Source organism: Anser anser (assembly GCF_964211835.1).
Source record: "Anser anser genome assembly, chromosome: 4".
NCBI lineage: Eukaryota > Metazoa > Chordata > Aves > Anseriformes > Anatidae > Anser > Anser anser.
This window is the reverse complement of record NC_139724.1, coordinates 4,759,381-4,782,839: the sequence shown is the minus strand read 5'-3', so window position 1 is coordinate 4,782,839 and position 23,459 is coordinate 4,759,381. Positions and strand designations below refer to the sequence as shown.

General features: G+C 37.2%; 1 protein-coding gene across 10 annotated transcripts in view; it reads right to left on the bottom strand.

Moving 5' to 3' along the window:
- Positions 1 to 23,459, bottom strand: part of COL25A1 (collagen type XXV alpha 1 chain) — a 304,900-nt gene that overhangs the window by 38,142 nt on the left and 243,299 nt on the right. For 9 of the 10 annotated variants that reach the window (XM_083833712.1, XM_083833714.1, XM_083833711.1 and 6 more), the window contains 7 exons: positions 23,342 to 23,368; positions 21,135 to 21,179; positions 16,179 to 16,211; positions 15,978 to 16,013; positions 11,970 to 12,014; positions 1,733 to 1,795; positions 879 to 947 (listed from right to left, as the gene is read on the bottom strand). In XM_083833712.1, coding sequence (XP_083689838.1) covers positions 879 to 947; positions 1,733 to 1,795; positions 11,970 to 12,014; positions 15,978 to 16,013; positions 16,179 to 16,211; positions 21,135 to 21,179; positions 23,342 to 23,368 — 318 coding nt within the window. The remainder of the gene's footprint in view (positions 1 to 878; positions 948 to 1,732; positions 1,796 to 11,969; positions 12,015 to 15,977; positions 16,014 to 16,178; positions 16,212 to 21,134; positions 21,180 to 23,341; positions 23,369 to 23,459) is intronic. The other variant, XM_083833720.1, reaches the window with a different exon arrangement.

Here is a 23,459-nt window from a genome sequence, read left to right as displayed (position 1 = left end):
GATAGGAGAAAAATGATAGAGGAATGGGAGTGCAGAGAAAAAGAAATTAGTAATGACTTAGTATGGAACAGCAAAACCACCCCATTTCATACGATCAGGATCACGAGCCTCTAAAGCCACCAAATTTCACAGCACCCAGAGTAAAATATTCTTTAACACCAGCATGCAAAGGCCACAGATTCCATCCTTCCAAATGAAAAGTAGTATTGGCATTAGTAGATATCATTAACACGGGTTTGCAGGAATGACCTATGTCATTCCATAGCTTCTGAAAAATGATATCCGAATCGTAGAGAAGGTACTTAATTATCCTGAAATAAAGACATTAAAATAAAGTATTATCACAATTTCTTTTCCCAGAAGTTTAGATGAATACAAATTGGCTGGCCAAGAAGCACAGAATCTGCCTTAGTGTGTTCAAGATATATTAGGACAGGAAAACTGATGGTTTTGGCTCAGTGGAAAATAGTAAGACAACCCTAAAAAGTAGTTAGAAAGATCTCTTTCTTACAGAATTAGAAAACAGCATGCAAAATGGATTTTCTCTGCAATTAATAGCTACAAGGGTCAAAGAGTTCAAACTTTGATGCTGAAAGTTAGGGACGTGAAGGGCGGGACTTTTGCTGATAATAACTTGGCCAACTCCATGACAATGTACATAGGTAGTGTCATTACTTTGTAGACCAAATAAGAGTCCATTTAAGCTGCACTTCCACAGCTGTGAACACAAAACTGCCATTGTATTCTGGACTAGTGCATTTGACATTATTTTTATTTAAAAGCTCATTCACCGATTTTTCATTCTGCTTTTCGGTATAAAAAGATGAGTTTGTAGGTTTAAACCTAACAAAACATTTCCAATATAAAATCAGACTGACCTTTAGTCCAGGAAGTCCAGGTTCACCCCGCTCACCCTTCCCAGGTGGGCCTGCCTCTCCTCTGTCACCCTGTGGAAAAAGATACACATACATCAGAAAATAATGAGCAGTTTTCACACAGAACTAAGTCAGCATGGTCAAAGAAACCAAACCATCAGAAGAAAACATTTTTGAGCTCATCTACAACTTTCAATGAGTTGGGGAACTCTCCACTGGGTAAACACAGTAATCTCAAATGTAAAAGAACAGCACTTTTCTGAATTCCCAAACTATCATACCTAACACAGGTTATTTGTTGGACTCACAATGTTCTAACTTTGCCACACAGTGGTTTAAAAAACCTGCAAGAAGTATAAAAAAATATCCCTTTTTAATGTATCAGTATTTTCAAGTCCAGCTTGTGCTATCAAAGTTCTAATATCTGCATGCACATTTAAGCTTTTTTCCTAAAAACGGTTATGAAAATATAGTTTCTTCATACAGGCATATTCTGCCTCTTGAACAAATGAATTCTGGGATGCTAACATTAAAAAAAGGCAACTGATGAACTTAAATTATGAATGGTTGTAGAACATGCCTTTGCATTGTTTGAGGGCATCACTACAAAGATGTGTATTTCATAGCACAGGTCCATGAACTATGACTTTCCACATTTCCAGGCACTGTAGATAGCATATTTTAAACTGAACTTAGATTTCCTGTCCATTTACAAAAATGGATTCTATGTACTTTATTCATTTTTGGATAAAAGATTTTCACACCATTAGCACAATCTCAGCTTCTAATACATGCTAAGTTGAATTTGACTCTGGCTCTAAGGACTTTGTACCAGAGCATTGACCAACTACCCTTACCTTTGTTCCTGGCAGCCCTGGCAACCCAGGTTCTCCTTGTGGACCAATGAAACCTGGTTCACCCTTTAAAAGCACAGCATGAGAGGAATGTTAGATTATTTATTTAGCAGTACGCAATTACAGTAACACAAGTTTCTTTTGGATAGTATTTTCCCTGTATTGCTTACAGCTCTCCTGCTGTGATGCAACAGTTATATAGACATACTTTTCAATATGGGCAGCTTTCATCAGCATAAATTCTTATAGCGAGCCATCACACGGCATATGAAACAAATGAAGCAGAAGTGTCACACATTGTTTTTTTATGAGGTTAAGGACAGTTCATTTCAGTCATGTTTTATGAGGAAGAGAATGGTTGGGCAGACGGGGTGATGGGATGACAAAGTAATGACAAACAGAGAGGCCAGATGGTACTGTTGCAATGCGTTTTCAAAGGAGGTTGTTAGCTGCATTATCCCAAAAAAAGCAGATCAGAAGTATGATGCATCACCATGGCACTCTCCCTCCTCATTCTGACAGCAAAGTACTTCACAGTTCTCCGCATCCAGACAAATTCTCTGGCTGAGAACAGGTGGGAAAGAGCCACAGCTCCTTATTCCCTCTCTGTCCTGCCCCCTTCCTGCCCATTAATTTGTACATACATAACAGACAAATAGCAGGAGTCAAGCTGAGTTGCAGCACATGCAGCATTAAGCAGGGGAGTAAATTATTTTTTTGTTTTGTTTTAAGCTATCTCCATGGCTGAAGAGGGACAGTGGAAGATTAATAAGCCATATGTTTTCCTTCACAAACTCTCCTGGACAAGGTTTCCCGTGATCTAATTTTGTCACATAAATTTAAATCAAGGAAAAGATTTGCCCACGAGCTACTGTAAATTAAAACAACAACAACAACAACAAAAAAACAGTAGTATAACCAAATTAATAAAGATTTATTTATAAGCATTTTAACAATATCCCTGAATTTAATGACTACAAAATACCCATCAAATGCCTCTTTAAATAGCTAAAAAGTCAGATGTGTCATAATCCTGTATTGATATAATTACTGACAACATATGGAGACAGTAAATATAAGCAGTTGGATAACGTTTGTCTTCACCTCTTCGCCTGCATAGAAATACAGATACGCTGCAGTGAGTGAGCAGGTTAGCAAGTGTTCTTGCATGTTTGTATGCGCTCTAAAATCAGCAATCCATCGTTAACAGCTCACGCAAAGGAAGTCCCTAGCAAACCAGAGAATTTTTTCCTCTGGCTATATTGAGGACCGTAACAAGCACTCAGTGACCTTAATTTAGAAAAATCAAAAATATAACTAAATAACATTTTCTAACATGAAGTTCCAGCTGGACATGGTTCAGCACTGCTATATAATAACAAAGGAATAAACTGAGACAAACATGTCAAAGAGAAGCACATTTTTGATGGCATTAGAAAAAAAACCTACGGTTTATATAAACATTTGTATCAGTGCACACCAGCAAGAGCAACAAAAGGTTGCCATTGCAGATGGAAGTGCTTTAACATCAGCAAATAGTGAAGAATGTAGCTGCAACCATTTATTTTAGAATGAGAAGGTGCTCAGCAGCTCCAGATTGCTTTAATACTGATTTTACCAGGGCTCATTTCTTGGCCAACTATTTATGACTTCAGGCAGAAGAAACATGCAGTGACTACGCAGTTCAATCTTTTCAGTGATAAGGCTTAAAGTGTCATTCAGAGGTTGATGCACAGATGCAAGAAAAAGGTGCTTTGCAATAGCAAGCGGAATTGATAACGAAAGAAGCTGGCAGCTTAATTAGCATAACTAGAGTACAGATCTTACATGACACAACTTTAAAACATTATCAAATGTGGAATGGAATAACTATTGTGTCAGTAAAGAGTAGGAACTGACTGGCAGAGTAGCAGCTCTTCTGAGAAAGGCTTGGGGGTTTCAATGGATGCTAAGTTGAACATGATCCCACTGTGTGTTCTTATCACACATAAACCAAACTGCCGTAGGTAGGACTTGGTTACATTAAGAAAAACACGCATCTCTCCTTCTGTTAAAATTAGCACTGCCATTGATATGTGAAATGTAAGGAAAAAAGTTTCCTCTCGGTAAGGCATGCTTATGTCACTGTAACGGAACGGCAACTGAGAGACTGTCCTGATTAGTTCAGCACACAGACATGATGTTTGAGCCATAGAGAAAATCTATGTTAGGAAATCTAGGACTAAGTGTTTTTTTTTTTCATTTTAAATACATGACATTTGCAATTTAGCTGGCCCACAGCTGCAAGAAAGTATGAATAAAAGCCTACTTGGGACTGCGCTTGGATTTGACATCATTCTAGCTTTGGCATCTCCTGATCTCAAGTCTCTTGCTTAAGTGAACTCAGAATTAGCTCTAAACAACTGTGAAGCACTGAAAGGAATGCAGGGAACCAGAGTAACCAAGTTTTACAACACTTTACTAAACATCTCACTACAGATTCTTCCAACAAAAATAAAATTTTATCTGGTCGGAATCTACTACAAGATTCTTTGCCAGCTAAAACAGGGACAGGGAACACAAAAACTGGAAAAGTTAAACAGGTAGGTTGTGAAAGGAGGTTAAGGAATTCCCCCATTTGAAATACAGTTTGACAGCTGTATAAAAAGCCATCAGCAAGTGATGACTCCTCATGCATTTTGGTTTAACGCTTTGGCACAGTTATGAAATAACAGCTTAGAAACCACCACATTGCACAGGAAGTCAACAAGATGAATCTCAGCATTTAAACTTCACCTACTGTGAGATCTTGGAGCAATTTGCAATCATACAGCACAGGCAACTTGGTATTCAATAAAATAAATCAACAAGCTTGTGAATTGCTTCCGTTTTACAGGAGTGATTTGTTATCATTTAGGAAGGAACAAATCTTAATGGCTTGAGATGTTAATATTTTAACAGACTAAGAGCCTACCTCTGAGCTCATTTTCACTCTCAAATATTTGTCAAATGTAGAAATACATTTTGGACAACAAATTATATGCTGCTTTTTGCAAACCTTCTTAAAGTTAATTTCACTTCTAATCATAAAATGTCTAAAGTAGAAAAGGGCCCTATAATGGCATGCTGTGCACCTAGCTTAATGTGAGCTCCATCAGAATTAATAGCAAAAAAATACCTTGTAATTTACTTCAGAGGATAGTCAATTTTTTATGGGGATTATTATCTAGACATATTCATAACTGGTTGTTTCATGATGATCAAAGCTTTTAGGGGCTGAGGCAAAGACTAGCTTTGATATGAGAGGTTGACCCTCTCACGACATGTGGCTCACTGTTGCTGTCTTAATTTTTACAGAACCTGTAATTGGCTAAAACTTGAACTTTTGTTCAAAAAGGTGCAACAATTAAAATTCTACTTGCCATGCTGATTGCTTTTTCAAACACCACTTACTTGACAAATGCTTATAAGCAACATAGATCTAATACTGTACTCAGCCTCCACTGCACAGCTGAGACAGAAGCAATGAAATTATTTGAAACTGTACTCACAGACAGGCCCTGTCCACTTCCAGTCCTTGAAATACAAAGTTCTACACAGACAAGTACTGATGTGGATGGTAGGGTCCTCACTTTACTCACTTCAAGAAACCAAGGTGCACTTGTCGTAAATGTCATCCTGACTCACTGACAGTCATATTTGAAAATACCAGTATGATGCATATTCCTTGTCTAATGCTATTGAAAGAATCCTACAAAGTTGAAGATATACAGGACAAGAGCTATCAAAAAACCACCCCCAAACCCAAATCCAAGGCAATTTAAAGAACCAGCACGAAGTTGGAATAGATTGGATTTGGTTCACTATTGCCTTTGTTGATTTTCCAGAAATTGCCCTTTGTTGCCCTCAGACTTGGTTTCTGAGGTTGCCATCCAATCAAAATACTGCAACTTTCCCACTCAGGAGAAGAGTGAGGGCTAAATTCTCAGAAGTCTTTCAAACAGAGGTGCAAGCCCACAGCAGTCAATGGAGCTGTACTTGCTCATGCCCTGCCTGCATCTGCTTAGGGAGTCAGGGGCACTCAGTTCCAGTGAAGCAATGCCTCAGAAGCTCAGCCTGCTTTAGACTATACAAGTCAGAGAACAGCACCTTATACTTGCTCACTGCATAGGGCATTAGAGGGACTTATATACAGCCTCAGGTCCATGGGAACTTCACTCTCAGAAGGACTACAGTATTCTGTTCATAAGAAGGAAATGAGCAAGGTAAAAGGAAATCTGATAAAAAAAAAAAACAACTCCAGTTTGTAATGTCTTTGTTAGGGCTTTCCATACCAACTCAGAATTGGCTCAAGAAATGGCCAGTTAAACAGGTTGTCTGCCTCACTCGTCACATTTGAAACAATATCTTTACACACTAATCAATCTCTAAACTTAGAGAAACAGGTCTGGTTTTGAATTTCCAAATGCATGTTTAGCCTTTATGATTCATTTAAAGAAGCACAATGTACTACCTTAAAACCTGTCTAAAACCTTGAAGCTTCACAACTAGACCTACTTTGTATGACATTTATTGCTTTTTAGTGAGCCTAATTTTCTCATCGTTTTTAAGTTCTGCCTGCTTGGAACATATGCTGCTTTGGAAGGGCACTAAGGGAATAATTCTACAGCAATAAGTCTGATTAATTCTGCATGCATTAGTCATATCAAGGACTTCCTACTTAAAGGCTAATTATAATTCAAGTCAGCATGGTACCTACTTTTGAGGATTAGAATAAAAACACTTGTTGTAATGAGCACCTCATTTTTAATTCTTTGCGATGACTGATTTACTAAATTATTAGAGTCTGGCCCCAAACTGTTTTCTTTAGAAAAAAGTTGGATTACAAGTCTAAGGAATTATTTGTTGCTGCTATTAAAAGTAAAGAACTTTATTGCGTGCAATCATTTCTGACCACCTAAAATTGTATATTTGAAGTGCAGAAATTATTTTATGCCTGATAAAATACTTTATTTCCAAATGCAACAGAATATAGGGCTTTCAGATTATTCAGCTGCATTCAAAATTTGGATTTGGATTGATTTTTTGTAAGCACAAAGAAAAACTGAACTATATAATAAAACAGATCCTGTGAAATAGATCTTTACAAGCTTAATCTTCCAACTAGTAATAGCTTTAGGGCAAATAACATCCTGTATTTCAGTTACTTATGCTTTAGACTTTTCCAAGAAAGAAAATGAGAGCTTTCATGATTTGGAGGATATAGTTTCTGATGGATTAATAAGAACTGCATATATCCCAAAGAATGCCCAAGTAAACACTCCTGACACATGCATACCATCCAATGTTAATGATGATTTCATTTTCTGGCCTTGATTCTCAAAATTAAGTCTGGAAAATTACATGTCTACCCTATGCAAGCAATTACTGCCACATCATACGGAAACCAGAGTGAACAATGCTAGATGTGTAACTACTTGCATACAAATACATGTTCATATATACAATTCCACTCTGGAAAATGAATACTCAAAGTTAGTGGCACAACTGTGTCTTTTTTTTTTTTCAAATAAATCTACCCATGCATGGAGTTACTTTTGAAAACCAGCCTTCCAAATGCAGGTACTAAATCCTATTTTTAGGCTATTTCCCATTTTTATCCAAAGCATGCATCATTACATTCCACTTTCCAGTATTTAACCAACAGTATAATACACATTTTTTTTCTACTCATACAACCCACTCTTGAGAACACTTTATATGAGTGATGGAAGGCTGGAAATTAGTTGACATTTCAATATATGTAACAGCTAAGGAAAGTACATATCAGAGTATTTTCAATAAAGCTGAGTTTGAAGTAGAATTCCCACAATTTTCAACTGCTGTAATTAACATGTTCAGTACATCTCCACTCCCAGAATTCAGAAATGGCTATCACAAAGTCAACTGGCCCCTTCCAGGTCCCACATTCAGGCTAGAAGGTTCTGATTATGGCAATCTATAAGATAAAATGAATTGAAGACTAAGCAAGAATGCCCAAGCCCAAGAAATAATGGAAAGAGAGGCATAAGCAGCACAGGTTTCCTGGTAACATTCATTGACAAGGAAGAAAAACAGGAAGAAGAATGGAAATACAGATCCTCTACAAAAAGAAAATGAAACAAACCCCAAAATATTAGGGAAGCTCAGACTTCCTAAAAACTCCTGGGGTAAAAGGGAAGTTTGAAGAACTTTTATCTGTGTGGTGAATGGCATTGACTCCAAAATTAAACATCTGAAAAAGATATTTACTTTAGATTTCATTTTGCTATCAGATGCTGAAAGGAAAAGCAAGAACACTTGAGCTTCAACCGCACAGTCACTTTCTTTTCTTAAGAGTTTAAATGGCTTTAGGAGACAAACTTCTATGCACCCAGCTTCAAAATTCTGTCTTTCTTTTACTCTGGAAGTCTTCTTTTGTATCAGAAGCCACTGGATGAAAGGAGTACCAATTCTACTAGAGCTTAAAAAAAAGTTCTGTGGAGTAGCAAGTTCTGCAGTCTTTCCATAGAATTAGGAAAGTCACAGGATGAGCTCTTTGCATATGAAGTGATAAAAAAAAAAAAAAAAAGAAATTCAAGTACAAAACAAATCAAAATAAGAACTGCTTTTTTTTCCTTAAAAAATAATAATAAAAGAAAAAAAAAAGATTCGAGTTCAATATTCTTATCCAAGAATACTCCTACATTCTTATCCAAGGTTCTACTGAAACCAGCCACAGTCCCAGTTAAGTCAGTCTGAAGTACAAAAAGATAAAAGTGGCTGCATACTGGCCAGTCTGTTGAATCAGCAATTTCCACTAGATTTGAAAGCACAGAAAACTTTCCCCACATCCCAAAAGCAGAAGGACTAGGAAGGTTTTCTTTTCTTGTGCCAAATCATTCAACAGTTTTCTTGAACACTACAGAATAAAAGCTCAGTTGCAGTCATGAGCTTTGCGTCGGTATTGTTTTAAAAATGGAGGGGAGAGAAATCCCAGAAATGCTGATGAAAACGCAGAAATGCTGCACAAAACGCTGTTACTGAGAAAAGTTTGTGTCCTGTTGAAGCTGAGGATTGCAGTGACAAATTCCAGAAAATGCAATACAATGGATTGCAATCAGAATGCAATCAGGGATGTCTGATGGTACAAGGAATAAGGGTATGCATGATTTCCATTACAGTAAGGCAGTACTGCTATGTACATATCATCCTGTAAAATTATGAGATAAAACAGGTATATGAAGTTTGTGTTTCATAGAAAGTATTCTGCATCTACGTGGCGTCAGTTGGGCGATATCAGAGCCATGAGTTAATATTCTGTTTGGGTGCCTTACTCACTTCCCAAATGACATGGTAGAACACATTCAGAGGCTCATTAAGTTTCCAGCCATTCCTAAACGGCAACAGGTGCTTGAGAAACACTTCTCCAGCATGTCACAGACAGCTTCATCACTGTCTTGGAAATAACTGACTGCACTTGTGTTTCCTCCACGGCACCAACTGACAATGTTGAGAGAAAGAAAAAGAACAGGAAGAACTCCCAAAACATCCGCATGGGCACAGTGAATGAGTCTAGAAAAATAATTAACAACAACCCCGCTGCATACTCTGAATTCAGGTATGATACTTGCATGTCCATCCAGTATTGCAGTCCATTCAGGCCCTGATATCATGTTAAACCAAGCTCTAACGGGTTTCTGGGAACATATACTGATTAATTAATAGAAATGGCATTACATGAAGTTGAAACTTTCCAGTGATTAATATTTATTAATCCCTTAAGTAGCCTGGCTATGCCTTCAGGAATACTGGAATGGATGCCTTGGGAATTTTCTTCAGCCATGAAAAGAAAGATGAGATTTAGCTGGAAAGATATGGTTCTCTGACTGTCGTGGTATTAATGTTTTTACAGGCTGGTTTAGCATTTGTAAGGAGTGCTATGTATGTGTATAGTTACCTAAAGCATTTCATACTGCAGCCTGCCGCTGTAGAGAGATTCATTCACAAGAATGCAAATTTGTAGTTTAACTCATAGATTTAAAGAAAAGATGACTTCAATTCCTTTCAAGATCGTTATAGGATAAATACCTAACACCAGAAGAACTACATCCAAGAGTTCCCTGTGCATAGAATACTCCTGTGTCTTGCTCATCTTTTCTCTGCATAGAAGAACTATAAGATACTAAAGGAAATTCTTTGAAAATTAAGCAACTTGGAGTCTTCTCTTGGCTCTTTCTTCTCCTGTGTCTTGAAGGATTCTGTATGCATCGGTCTGTCAGCATCCAACAATTCCACAGCTGTTTAGAACATGAAAACTCTCTAAACATGATCCTCAGACAGCTAGTTTGTTCACTCAGAATTACTTGATACTGTATAACAAATGGAAAAAAAAAAAAGTTTGCTATTTATTTACTTAATTTCCAGGAAAATAAATAAATAAATAAATTGTCCCCATTCCTTGGCTCCTTGGCTGCGGAGCAGAGGTTTAGGCTAAACCCATTCACCTACAGGAAGTAATGCACTTCAGAAGCACTTGCCACCTAGAGCTAACTGTTCAAAACTGCTTGAGCAGAAAACAAACAGAAAGTGCTAATTTCTAGAACATCATAGGAAGACACAGACTTTGAGAATATCCCGTAATAACTCCAGTTATAGAGGACTGAAGAAAGACAAAAAAGTGCAGTGACATCCCTAATGTATTTTAGCTACAAGGGACCTCAACAGACAATTCTGTAGAAGACTTTTCACTTCATGTTTTGCCTTTTAGGTGAATCTGAAAGCCACTCTTCTGAGCCATTCTTACTATCAACAAAAAAGAGCCTAACAGCAATGATATTCCCAGATCAGAAATTTAAATTTTTATAATTTCCTTGCTGATGATATTTGTGGACATGCATGGTCTGTACGAACATGGAATCCACACAGACCTGCCATAATAAAACCCCAGCTGGTTTTGGCAAGTGCTCCCAAGGATGCTGGCATTGACCTCCAGCCGAGCTACCTCTTTGCTCACTATTAAATCAAACAGACCATGGATTTCTGTCAAAGCTGTTTATGAAAATAGAATTTCATTACATAAAGGACTCAGCTCCTACATGATCTTCACTAGTCAATGTAGGTTTCTTTCCTGCAGAAAATGAATGACCTCCCTGGGAACTACATTTTCAGGTATGATAACACACAAACTTTAATAAGCACTTTCATTTTTTCCCATAATTCACTAGTAACAGAGAAAGGACATTATGCTTGAATGGCGTGGTGATTCACAAGTCCCTTGAGAAAACCACTGCAAATGTTACATTCCATGAGATAATCCTGAATCTTACCAAAATGGACAAGAGCTTGGCCTTTGGTTTATCCCCCTTTTTATTGGAGAAGTGTTATAAACTACCTACTGAGGTATGCACAGGCCCACACTGGAATGCAAAGAGAAAATTTCCAAGAGATTTTCTTCTCTGAAAGAAGAATCTTTACCACAAAGGAAAAATAACCAATCTAACAAGCACTCACTCAGGATGTAAATCCAGTCACTTTGTGCAGCATTATATGTTTACAGCTCAAACTGCAAGTGTCTGCAACTCCCGGTGCAACCACTTATGCTAGAGCTAAATCAACCCCGTCTTTTGGATCAACTTACCTAAAGATCCCAGACAAACTGGAAGCCAGGAGTTAACCAGGTATTACGTCACAGTCTGTAGCTAATACTGAATAGAATCTTATTAAAACATTTTGACTTGTCAGTGGAGATCACTACTGTGTAATGGAGCACAGAGTATTCTTGTTGGCAGAGCCAGTTCTCTACAGCCTGTGTGTAATGAATGCAGTTTTCTGGCTGGAGGCTTAGTAAATTCAGTAAGACTATTGCTACAGGAAAGTACCCATCAAAATGGAAACCGAGTAAAACTTTGTGACAATGACAATGTCACAAATGACAAGTCTCTTCCATTATACAGAAATATAAAAGCTATTATATTTATATATATATATATATATTTGAGCAGTAGAATCTTTATTTCCTAGATGAGGAAATGGTCTACTTCACATTTTAATATAAGATACTGTTTGATTACTTAAACCAACATTCAGTGCAAAACCTGCCTGTGACAATCCTCAGTTCAATACCAGAGACTCAGAAGGTGCTAACAGCACAAGCACAGTAAGTTTACTTCAGCCACATCCTTGCAGTCCCGCCCCTCTTTGTGATGACCCCGAAATGCAACAGAGACTACAGTTTATTTACCTTTATCCCAGGGAGTCCAGGAAGCCCAGGAAGACCTGGTTCACCCTACACAGGAAAATTGCATAATATTACAGACATTATTTAGTTATGGTCACTATCCAGCAAACACCTCTGTAAATTCTGCAGCAAGATAAAAGAGCATAGATGACTGCTAGTCATTTCATGTAGGACTGATATTCTGATGTTTTCAAAATGAGTGATTTAATGTGACTGTCCTAATGTACATTTAGGAACACAAATATCTTCTGGGAACCTCTGATGTTATGATGACACCCACATCAAAAATCCATATCAGAAAAAAATATCAAAAATCAAAAAAAAAACCCACAAAATGAATTCTCGTTAGCCTTCACCAAAGGAAAGGAAAACAAGCAGCACTGGTTTATTTTACACACTGCCATTTAAGTTCCATAGTTACAACAGATGTTTAATTCTGTTCCATTTTCAACTCTGAGATATTGTGCTGCATAACTGTCTGATTTAGCTAGAAAGTAATTCAGGTTTAAATTGTGCAACTCAAGCAGGACTGCCTAATTACAACTGCACCATCATTTTTATAGACCTATCTGTTGCATCATTTCAGTGCTTGGTATTTATCTCTGAATATATATGGTGTCATGAAGGATAGCGGGAATATAACCTTCTATAGCTTTACCCAGAAATGCCTTACTTATTTAAAATTGCAATAAAATGACCTATAACACGGCATTTGCAAGGGTAAATTGTTAATAAGAATAGAAAGCTGAATGTATTTATTTTGAAGTGAAGTTGGTATTAGTCTAAGACAAGAAAGCCTAGTACAACATTCTCACACATGGGGATTTTGATGTATCAGCTAAATAGAAAGATGTCTAGGGAAATAAAAATGATGAACAACAAAAAAAAGATAGCAATAACATGTGAAGAAAACATTATTTTAAAGGCTGTAGACTTTATTTTATTACACATGTGGAGTCAAACCAGCACATTGGATCTGAATATTCCCTGAACTTTCTAGAAGCTCAGGTCTGAACTCTGAAGCCAACTTTTACCTTTATAATGAGTTGAACTATATTCCAGATTTTGTACACTCTTGAACTTTACAGAAATCCAGATTTCTGCTCTGTGGTTTGGGCTGATTCATACAGATTTTGCTATTAAAACATTGTGTATGTGTGTATACACATACATATATACTTACATGTATTCACTCATCTATACAGATATGTATGCATGTATATACTCAAAAAAAACCACATACATACAGATGTTCCTCAGACTGTTCAGATGTTTGTTACAGATGTTCCAAAAACACTTTGAGGCAATAATGTTAACCAGACTTGAAGCACTAATAACAAAATTACATTCTGCCACAAAAACACTGCTGAAAAACACAATAGAGGGTCTGCAAATTGCTTTACCAAATGGAGTAATTTTTACATGTTATAGCCGGATCTGATAACAGCTTCTTTGTCCATTTCAGTCACTCCAACATTTTAACTATTCATACTGCCTAAAAGCACAGGGAAGAATCCAGTCTGAAAATATTAACTATAAAATCAGATGAAAGAGTGGACTCTAGCTCTTGGTTTATTGCCTAACACTTTCTAAAGCAGGAAATGGGTTGTCACTTTTGCAAAAGAATAATCCATTAAACAGTCTCCATTACACTCAATCTTGACAAAATGCTAGCTACAAAACCTCTCTTCATCTGTCACTTTCTTACCTGAGTAGCCATACATGTCACACAGCTAACATGACCTATCCCCATCCAACTGTGAAGCACTAAGTTTCACTTCTAAGCTCAGCATTTGAATATTTAGAACTGATAAATCTATTAATATTGCTGCAGTAGGTCACTGTTTAGTCTTGGGACAGAGCTAACCCCTAGGGAACCACACGTAACAAGCAGAGAGGATCCAGCAAATCCACTTCAGATTCACAGTAATCTAAAACAAGATGCCCCTCAAAGACGGAAAGAATGTAGAACAATGAAATCACTAACGCTTCATTAAAATTAGTATCGTAGATGATGGATAACATTTTCTTTTCTGGACCTTTCATAATACAAAATATGTGAGTATGATTAAAGAGAACAATGATATTTGAAGAAGCAGAGGCTGTATACTAACTCCACCTCATAATGCTAGGGTTGGCAGGGCAGGTTGTTCTGTCACTTCTGCAATACAACATATGGCACACAACAACCTTGTCAGGCCATTCAAACACCATCACACCTCATCTCATGTAAATAATGTTCAGGTGGGCAGCTCAATATTTATCTGTTCTTAGAAGATGGATAGGGAGTAACTGGAAGAAGAGGAAGAAGTAATATATAAGGAAGGAAGATACAGGAAGGTAATAGGAATGGGGCACAGTAGGGGGAAAAGAAGAGAGGCGATGTAGGGGGCATAGACATACATCAGTTTGAGAAAGGGTTACCCCCAGCCTCTGGTGGGGTGAGCAAGTTCCTGCTGAACAGGGGCAGGATGGCAGATGTGGGATACCTGGCTGGACGAGGCACTCTGAGTGAGCGTATTATGGGAGCTGCTGGCCCTGGCTGGGCACAGGGAGGTGGCATATTGGGAGTTTGTGAGGTGATGTGGAAAGAATGCATTAAGCCCCCTTCGGTGCGAACAACAAGCTGAGACTATACAAAGTCTGAACTGCATGCCTCTCACTTATCTATATTACATAAACGAGATCAAACCTGAGTGCCTGGGGACTGAGATGCAGAAGCCTGCTGATAAATCACTGCTGCTTTTGCCTCCATGGCAGCCAGCTAATGAGAGGATGAATCTCAACAGGCTCTTAAGTGCATTTTCTAGTTTATTACCCAAGCAGAGCACACAGTGCAGAATGCACACGTTTAATGATTCCACAGATAGCTTTAAACTAGTATGATTACTTTCTCTAATTAAAACTGCATTTTACTAAAGAACTGCATTTGCAACCATAATAGTAGTCTTTGTTTAGTCTGTTATAATTGATGACAATTAATATTTCTCAAACAAAAAGACTCAAATTCTTATTTTACATTAATGTATGTTCGGGGGTTTTGCTTAGTCACGTAAAGGCCCTGAGTATTAGAAACAGCTGTACTGTCATTCACTATATAGAATTTTAGCTCTTGGCTGGCTGGCTGGAATACCTGCTCACTCAACCTTCAGCTGGGCTTTGCTCCACTCTGGCAGCAGTGGGTGATTTTCAGTTATAAGATCCAAGAACGGTGCTGAAGGCTCCAGAGGGAAACAAGTACTGCAAACCAAAAATCTGGTTCCCTCATTGTCTCTTCTCTTTGCCCTTTCACCATTTCTCCCAGCAGGACATGCCTCCTACTCTCCTGAAAGGCAGCCGAAGGCACAGCATTCACTATGTTTGATGGACAGTGGATTCAAAGGGGAAATTCACCAGCTTCATAGGGCCTCATGCAGCACAGAGTCAATACAGCTCCTGCTGGATCTTTACTTGCAAAAAAAAACAAAAACAAAAAACAACCAGCCTTGGCTACACGGCACTTAGGGGAATTTCTTCCTCAGGAAGGAAGAATGAAGCAGCATTACCCATTGCATGTCTCTGATAGTTTGATTCCTCTTAAAAGTACATGGAAAGGGGGTTCTAGTCAGCATTTATTTTCTTCCTAATGAGATGTAATAATGTCCCATAATCTGGAGGTTAATATTCAGTCAAACATGCAAGGTTAACTTGTGATCATTCAAGTAGCAGAGCCATTCTTTGTTAGTCTCACCAGCTGCAATTGGGTAAGCTTTCAACACAAGAAGTGCTCTGTCACTAGAAGAGGAAGTGGGTTATTCTAATATTGCCTTTCATGCTAATTAGTATCATTCCTGTGCTTTTTAAAATACAAAATGACCATACAAAAAAAATTGTACAAGTCTTGGGCTGTTAAATTGTAAAGCCTTGGGATTATCCTAGTAGAGGCAAATGTCACTGGTAACATCTGCATAACAAGTTTTATCACAAATCTGACAGTGAAGAAAAAAAAACACAAGAATTTCCAACTAATACCTTTTGTCCAGGTCGCCCAGATTCACCAGGTTCACCCTAAAAGAAAAGAGATGAAAGGCATGAAATCTGACAAAATGAATTAAAAATAAGGTTGGGGAAAATCATAACATTAATGGTACCTGAAACAGCTGTGACACTGCAAAGTAACACAGACCAGCCACCCCTCTTCTTCCCGTGCAACTGCTTTAAGCATTAAATTACCTTAATTCCTGCAGCAGACGAACCAGGGTCACCCTGATAGAAAATCCACAAGAAACAATCATACTTATTACATATACATTTTTTAAGGACAGAGATACAGCAAAATATGCAAGGTTATAGCAAGATTATGTAGCAAAATAACTATATAGCAAGAGTACCAATTCTCTGTGATGCTACATAGAAATTTATCCATTGAAATTAAATCAAAATGATTCAGAAAAGAAGCAGTATTATTTTAAAGAACATTTGGACAGAGTTAGTTTCAAACAACACAATAATTAACCTCAAATTTCACAACCAATAATGTAGATGCAATAATTGCAGATTTTGTATAGATGTGCTTCATAAAGCCAGAAGATGGAACATAATTTGGCATCTCTAAATTGCTGATATACATTAAAAATCATTTACTGCCGTTTACAAAGCGTATAAGTGATCTTTTGACCTGGTTCTGCAGATGGCAAGTGTCAGGTCTCGACTGACAAAGCTTTTTGTGCTAATGAAGGTAAGCCTTGAAAAAAACAGTGACCTACGTATTTATCACCATCAGGACAGGTCATAGCTTAATTTCCACAGCTCTTCAGCCTATTTAAACTGAGAGTTCAATGCAGTTAAGTGTTGTACGTTACAGGATGAGATGACTACAGTAATTTACGTATTCAGGAAAACTTTGTTCTGAAGAAACATCTTGCATTCAAAAAGAGTTCTCCTGTGTTACTGGACTTGATAGGCAGTGATATCCACATGGTCAGAGAATTAGCAAATGACCCAGAAGGGAAGCTTTTAGCTCCCAGTTCATTTTGTGTAATTGCCACAGGATCCTTAAAATTCTTGTGTACTCACTTTGCTGCATTTTTTTTTTCTTAAATGTCATGCCAAAAATATGGAAAAAGCTAAACTAAGGAAAAAATTTGCTAGTCAAAATACAGGCTGTTGAAGATGTCTAGAGTGCTTTTATTTGAAGAACTGCCTCATTATTTGTTACTCAAAATAAATTTGGATTGCTCATTGAAAACAACAGGTTGCTACACAGCAGCAACTGCAAGCTCCCAACAGCCTGTTAGTGATTTACATAGGTGGTACAGGAGCCAGTAGTGTAATCCACTTTGAAGATGTTTAAGCAGAGTATCCATTCCTGGTGGTTCATTGAAGCTGGAGGAAGCATTTTGGGAATGTCACAGTTTAAAATTTGTTTTAGGTATATATATATATATATTTTTTTTTTAATGGTGTAATAAAATTAAATGGTACCATGTAACATGTTCACTACTTTTTGAAGAAGAGAAATAGATTTCCTCTACAGTTACCGCAGTGCTCTCATGTGTGAAGAAAAAAAATAAAAAGTCAGTTTTATGAAGGGTTGATTCATGTCTGGAAACCGGAGCTGCCTCATCTTGACAGACATGCATGAGTGATACAGCTGATATCCCTTACAAGCATGTACAACTGCAAAGCTTCAAGGACTTTTTATAGCTATAAACTGGCAAAGCAACTGGTAAGAGACATTCACAAGTTAAACATTTTAAAGGATAATGATGGATATGGGGGAGATAAGAGTATTTATAAAGTATTTATAATCCACCTTCACATAAGAATGAAAATTAATATGGGATTAAAGAAAAATATACGGTACAGCATGTTCTCAGTTCTCTGATGAGTCAGACAGCTTAGAAATGAAGAAACTTAAGCAGGGGAACACGCACACACAAGAAAGATACTTGGTAATTTCCAGCAGCCAAGGCTACAGTAGAAAAGCTGGAATAAGAACTCAAGTCTGGCATTGGCACTGTCTTCAAAGTAGGACAACTCAGCGAAGACAGTTTCCTTTTTAAATCACAGGTCGAGAAGTATGTACCCAAGCCTGTGTTTCTGAGATCTACTGGGTAGAAAGAAAACTTACACTAATTGCACAAATAGGAGCCAATTCCTAAAACCAAGTCTGAAACTGTTGCCACCTGACCTCTCTCACCATGCTAATAAATATTTAGTATTTATCTCCCAGAAACATCATTTAATATTTTAAAGAAATGCTTTTAAGTTTCTATGAATGAAATCTCTTAAACATGTGGCATGATAATTTAATGTAATAGACTCTGCATTTACTTATAGAAAATGTCTTGTTTACTGACCAAGGAGGGGACATACATGTAAGTGGTTGAACAGCTGAGAACTGAACCAGTACTAGCCTTATCTCATCTCTGAACAATACCTCCAGTAGTTATCTTAAAAAGTTTATTTATGAATGGACACTTAGTAAGCCTTGAACTCCTCTCCGCAGGTGTTCAGTTGGCAAAAACTGTCAATTCTCATCTGGTAGTGAAGTTCCATAATGTAAAAAATGCTCCAGACATTTCAGAGCTACCCAAATACAAGGCATAGGTTGTGTAGTACGGAAAAAACATGGCAGAAGACATGTGTAAGCCATAATGCGTTAATAAGGCTGGGCTGTGAAATTTGCTGGGACTTGATTCCATCTGCTTCTTTAAGACAACAAAAAAAGGACAGTTTTCTGTGTTAAACTCTTGCCCCATTAGAAATTCCCAGAGGAAAACACGAAGGGAATGCCACTGTGCTACTCTGATACTCTGCATTATAGCAGAACAGTCCAGTAATTTTAACTCTTTGAGATGATCATGGCAAGTGAAAAAAGTGCAAACAAGAAAGAAAAAAATATGCAGAAAAAAAAAAATCAAGGCTTTGTGAACATATTAATTAAATGTGGCTGTAATAGACTTTCTTAGTTCCTCTATCACTAGCATGATTAATAATTGCTAGGCAAATTCATGCCTGAATTATATTCAAAGATCATGTAGCAAAATCTTTCCCCTATGATGAACAGCAGGAAAGAACACAATCCTTGCTAAGCAGTGCAAATGTAATGTAACGGCACCATGTTTAATTCTTGTTCCTATATTATCTGTCAAAATACATCCTTCTAAGTTCCCTAGCAAAGTGCTGTTTGCAGAGATATCTTTTGGAAACATTAAGCTGCAGCTCTCCTACGAGATCTGGATATTTTTTGAGTGGCACATTGCCTTGCAGGCAAGGAAAATGGAAAACAAACAAACAAACAAACAAACAACAACAACAACAAAAAACAAAGGTTAACTAAGCCACAGTTTTGCTTATTCTGTCCTAATAATTAATGCAGTGGATGCCAGCCAATCACTATTAGAGCAATGCACTCCATGCAAACAGCATGTATTTCAGTGTCACCAGACCACCTCTGAAACTTATAAAAAACCTTGAGGAGATGGGAGACTTCTGTATTGTGAAGTCCAACAAATTTAGTGAAATTTCTTTAGATACAGAAATATAAGAAATCTCCTGATGACCTACACTTTCCACAAGTTGATCCCAAACTGGTCAAATACAGAAATGTTAAAAAAAACTACATTCATGAAGAAAGGATCTCCCGCTAGAAAAGGGAGACATTTTTTTTTTCTTTTCATTAAACAAGATCCCAAGCAAGGAGATGCATGCACTGCAGACCACAGTGCATCACGGGCATACTAATGGACACAGGCTTAATCTCACAGCTGATAAAATAGCAAAGCAACAAGGAAAGCTACACTCAACTTCCCAGGTTGATTATAAGCTTCCTGTTTACTTGCTGCAGGACTATGTCTGAATAAAAATCTCATATTTGCCTAGAGATTATGCTCTTAAATCTCATAAAAGTGGATTAAGAAGACTTTATTGGAATACCCTGTGTATGTAACTAAATAAGGTTTTTGAGATTTTAATCTGGGCTAATAAGCAGGACTGCAAATGAAGTATTATTTAAATGAACTCTTGGAATCAAAGAGTTGACTTGACTATTCTTAAACCTAACGACTATTTTTAAGATCTTATTTTAGAATATGCCCTATAATATCTTTGTGTTCTTGAATACTGTTTCCAAATTATAGGGCCTGAGAGATTTGCATGCATTCCTTACCAGCATTTTGATAAATCTGTCATAAACATCTCCTTGCAGTATCCTCTGATCTGAGTTGGTTATGCAATTAAACATTGGGGGGGGGGGGGGGGGGGGTGAGAATGACACAATAAATTTTTGTGCTTCTGCCCAAATGTAGGGTGAACTGAATGTTTTTAGAAGCATATGAGTTCCAAACTGGTGGTAATAAGCCATATACAACATCTACTCAAAAGGATACATCATAAATAGGTAAGATTATGTGGCTAGAGGAGACCATTATGACTGACCCTTCTTCCAGTGCTCCACAGGCTTTGTTCTGACTGCTAAAATACTCTTGATTTGTATATATAAAACACATTTAAAAATTCAAGTTCTATTTTGATCTTTTGTGTAGAGATACAGAATGAGCCTCACATAAAATAAAGCAAAAGAAAAAACTAAATAAAATAGAATTTTAACAACTTCTACTCTACAGTGACTACTACCTGTTGGTACTTTGCAACAGTGAACTAACAAGGCATTAAGTGACATTATCGCTGATATCACCCGTTAAAAAATATAAAATGTAGTTTTTATCTTCAACTCTCATTTGTCCAGCTGGCTGCTTGGAAGGAAGTTAGCTGCCATGATACCCTATTGGTTTAGTCCCTTTCTTTGCAGGTAACAGAGAGTGGGAAGTGTGAACAGCTAGGATGTATCTGAAATGGATGTAACTTACCAGACACAATATCAACAGTCTTGCAGGTTGTGTCCAAAGTTTCTGTACATTGCACATACCAGCTAAGAGGAGTACTGATGCTGATATATTCTGTACTAAAGCTGCTGCTGCATAAAGTCAGGAATTTTGTACTTAATTGGACAGAACATTGACCTTTTTTTCTGCTGTTCATAAGAATGAACCCAGTCAGATGTTCAACATAACTATGAGAAAGTTTAAAACGCATTTTCCTTTTGATCGAATTATTATTTACATTAGTTGTTTAGACTGAAGCCTGCCAACACCACATTTTCTTCTCTATCAATACAAAGTGTACCTTTTCTCCCGTGTCACCCTTTGGTCCATTTTCTCCAGCATCACCCTATAATTAAAACACATGTATTTTATTAATGATTTTATGTAAGCACACAGCACACAGAGAGGAGTCAGCATTCAACCATGATTAGCAAGCTAATTCTGTTAATCAGGTAGTCAATCTCTCTATGACATGGTCAGGAATTGTGGGTTTTATAGCTGCTGCTATATATCTGTATATCTATATATATCTGTTGCTTGAATATAGTCTTCCCTATAAACCTTTTCACAGACCCTCAGAAACACATAAATTATCAAATAACTATCTTCCTGTTGGTATAGCCTACAGACTTGTCCATTTCATCATGGTTTAGCAACAAGGGAATGATTTCATGATGGTTCAGCATTTTGAATTACCAGTACATATTTTTTCCCAACAGAGACACCTAAACACACCTTATCAAATTCAGTTCACAGTTACCCAGTCCTATTACTTAGTATTAGGATTCTCAAGTGATGTATGGTATAAACTCTTTGAGTTTGAAGTACTTCCATGAATGATTCACGAACCAGAAAAACTTCTAATTCCACTCCTTCAAATAGCCACCAAAATGGTGGTTATCTCTACATAAATTCTATATATTGTTTATTATTTTAAAAAAAAAACAACGATATTCAGACAATTTCTTTATGGCTGCGTAGACATTCCCTATTTTAAAAACAACTTTTTAAAAAAACACTTCAAAATTTTTATCTATAAAAATACCCTTTATTTTTAATTCAGCCATATAGTAAGACCAGAGTACTCGAAAAGGTCTGCAATATGTGACGATCTAGGCCAAAAATGTCTGTGGGACTTGAGTACAAGAAATATTTAAAATACCAAAAGTATTGATAAATATTGACTCTAAATACGCTAAAAACATTCCTCTAGGTCTTTGTCAGATATATTCAATATTCAAATAACAATACTCATTCAACACCTGTCATATTGCTCTGAAAACCTTAATGTAAAATTCCATTCAGAGGACTTGTAACAGAGAAAGTTTTATATACCACAGTCACTAACGCAAGGGGAACTAGCTAACAGTCTAGCAACTCTCTAATTAAGGGCTTGATGAAACTTGCAATAGTTAGTGCTAGGAATGATATTCCAAGTCCATTTGACATGATAAAGCACATAGAGGACATTTGCAGTCACATTTTTTTTAGGGAAAGACAATAGATGACTACAGGGAAACATCATGATTGTAAATAACAGAAATCCAGAATATGTTAGAATTTGTTGTTATACTCCCTTTGTATCTGAAAACAAACAAAGGATCCCTGGAGTTCCTCTAAAAATACGATTTTAACAAAAAGTAATGATTTCATGAAGAGATTCCCAATTACATACTTCTACATGTGGGTATACACTTTCAAGACTCCTCTGGATTAATTTTATGATGTTCTTGTGAGTATGCGAATTGCCTTTACAAAACATGCTTGCAGCTGCTACTACATGAATTTACACAGATCTGAAAGTGAAATTCAATTGGAGCTGCAAATTGAAGCTGCATAGGCAAGCATTTCTCAAGAGCAAATAGCACCTGAATACAAGCAGCTTACTTTTTAAAAAAGCATGCGTCAGTTTACTGACAGGAGATGAGCCTGTGTACAGATTCCTGCTCAATACAAGGCTTACAGCATTTCTCAGACCGTCCTTGCAGAGATGCAGAGACTGGACTCACACTCAGCATTTAATCTAACATGGGTGCTCCTACCAGCAACTTTACCTGAAAGAGGAGAATTGCACCCACGTTTTGCAGCATGGAGCTTGTCTCCTCTCTCCATGACCATATATCTTGTGGAGTCTGTGTAATTATCACTCTGTTACCTAATTGTTTTACTCCCCACAGGAAACAGAGCATCAAAACCAAGTTACAAGAAATGTTTGGCATTTGCATTTATTCTAACAGACTCATCTATTTCTGATGCTAACAGTAATGGTTAGGTGCAGTGTTGCTCAACTGTGCAGCCTTTAACACATGACCACTACTCTCCATGAGTAATCCCACCACAGTAATCCCAGAAGGAGTAACTTGTATTCATATTATTTGACACTAGCAAAAGCTGCACAATGAGTCTCAAGTTGTAGGCTGTAGCTGCATTCATTTTTTGTAAACTCAGAATCAGTGCAGTGACAGTTCTCAAAAAACAGAACAACAAAGGAAGCAAAATATGCCTCACCTTTTCTCCTCTCTCTCCAGGGTCACCCTGATTGAAGTAAGTGGAGCAAAGAAGTCATAAGTTACTAACATGAGCAAAATTTGAAATGTTAATATTATTGTTATGTCACTATTGATGA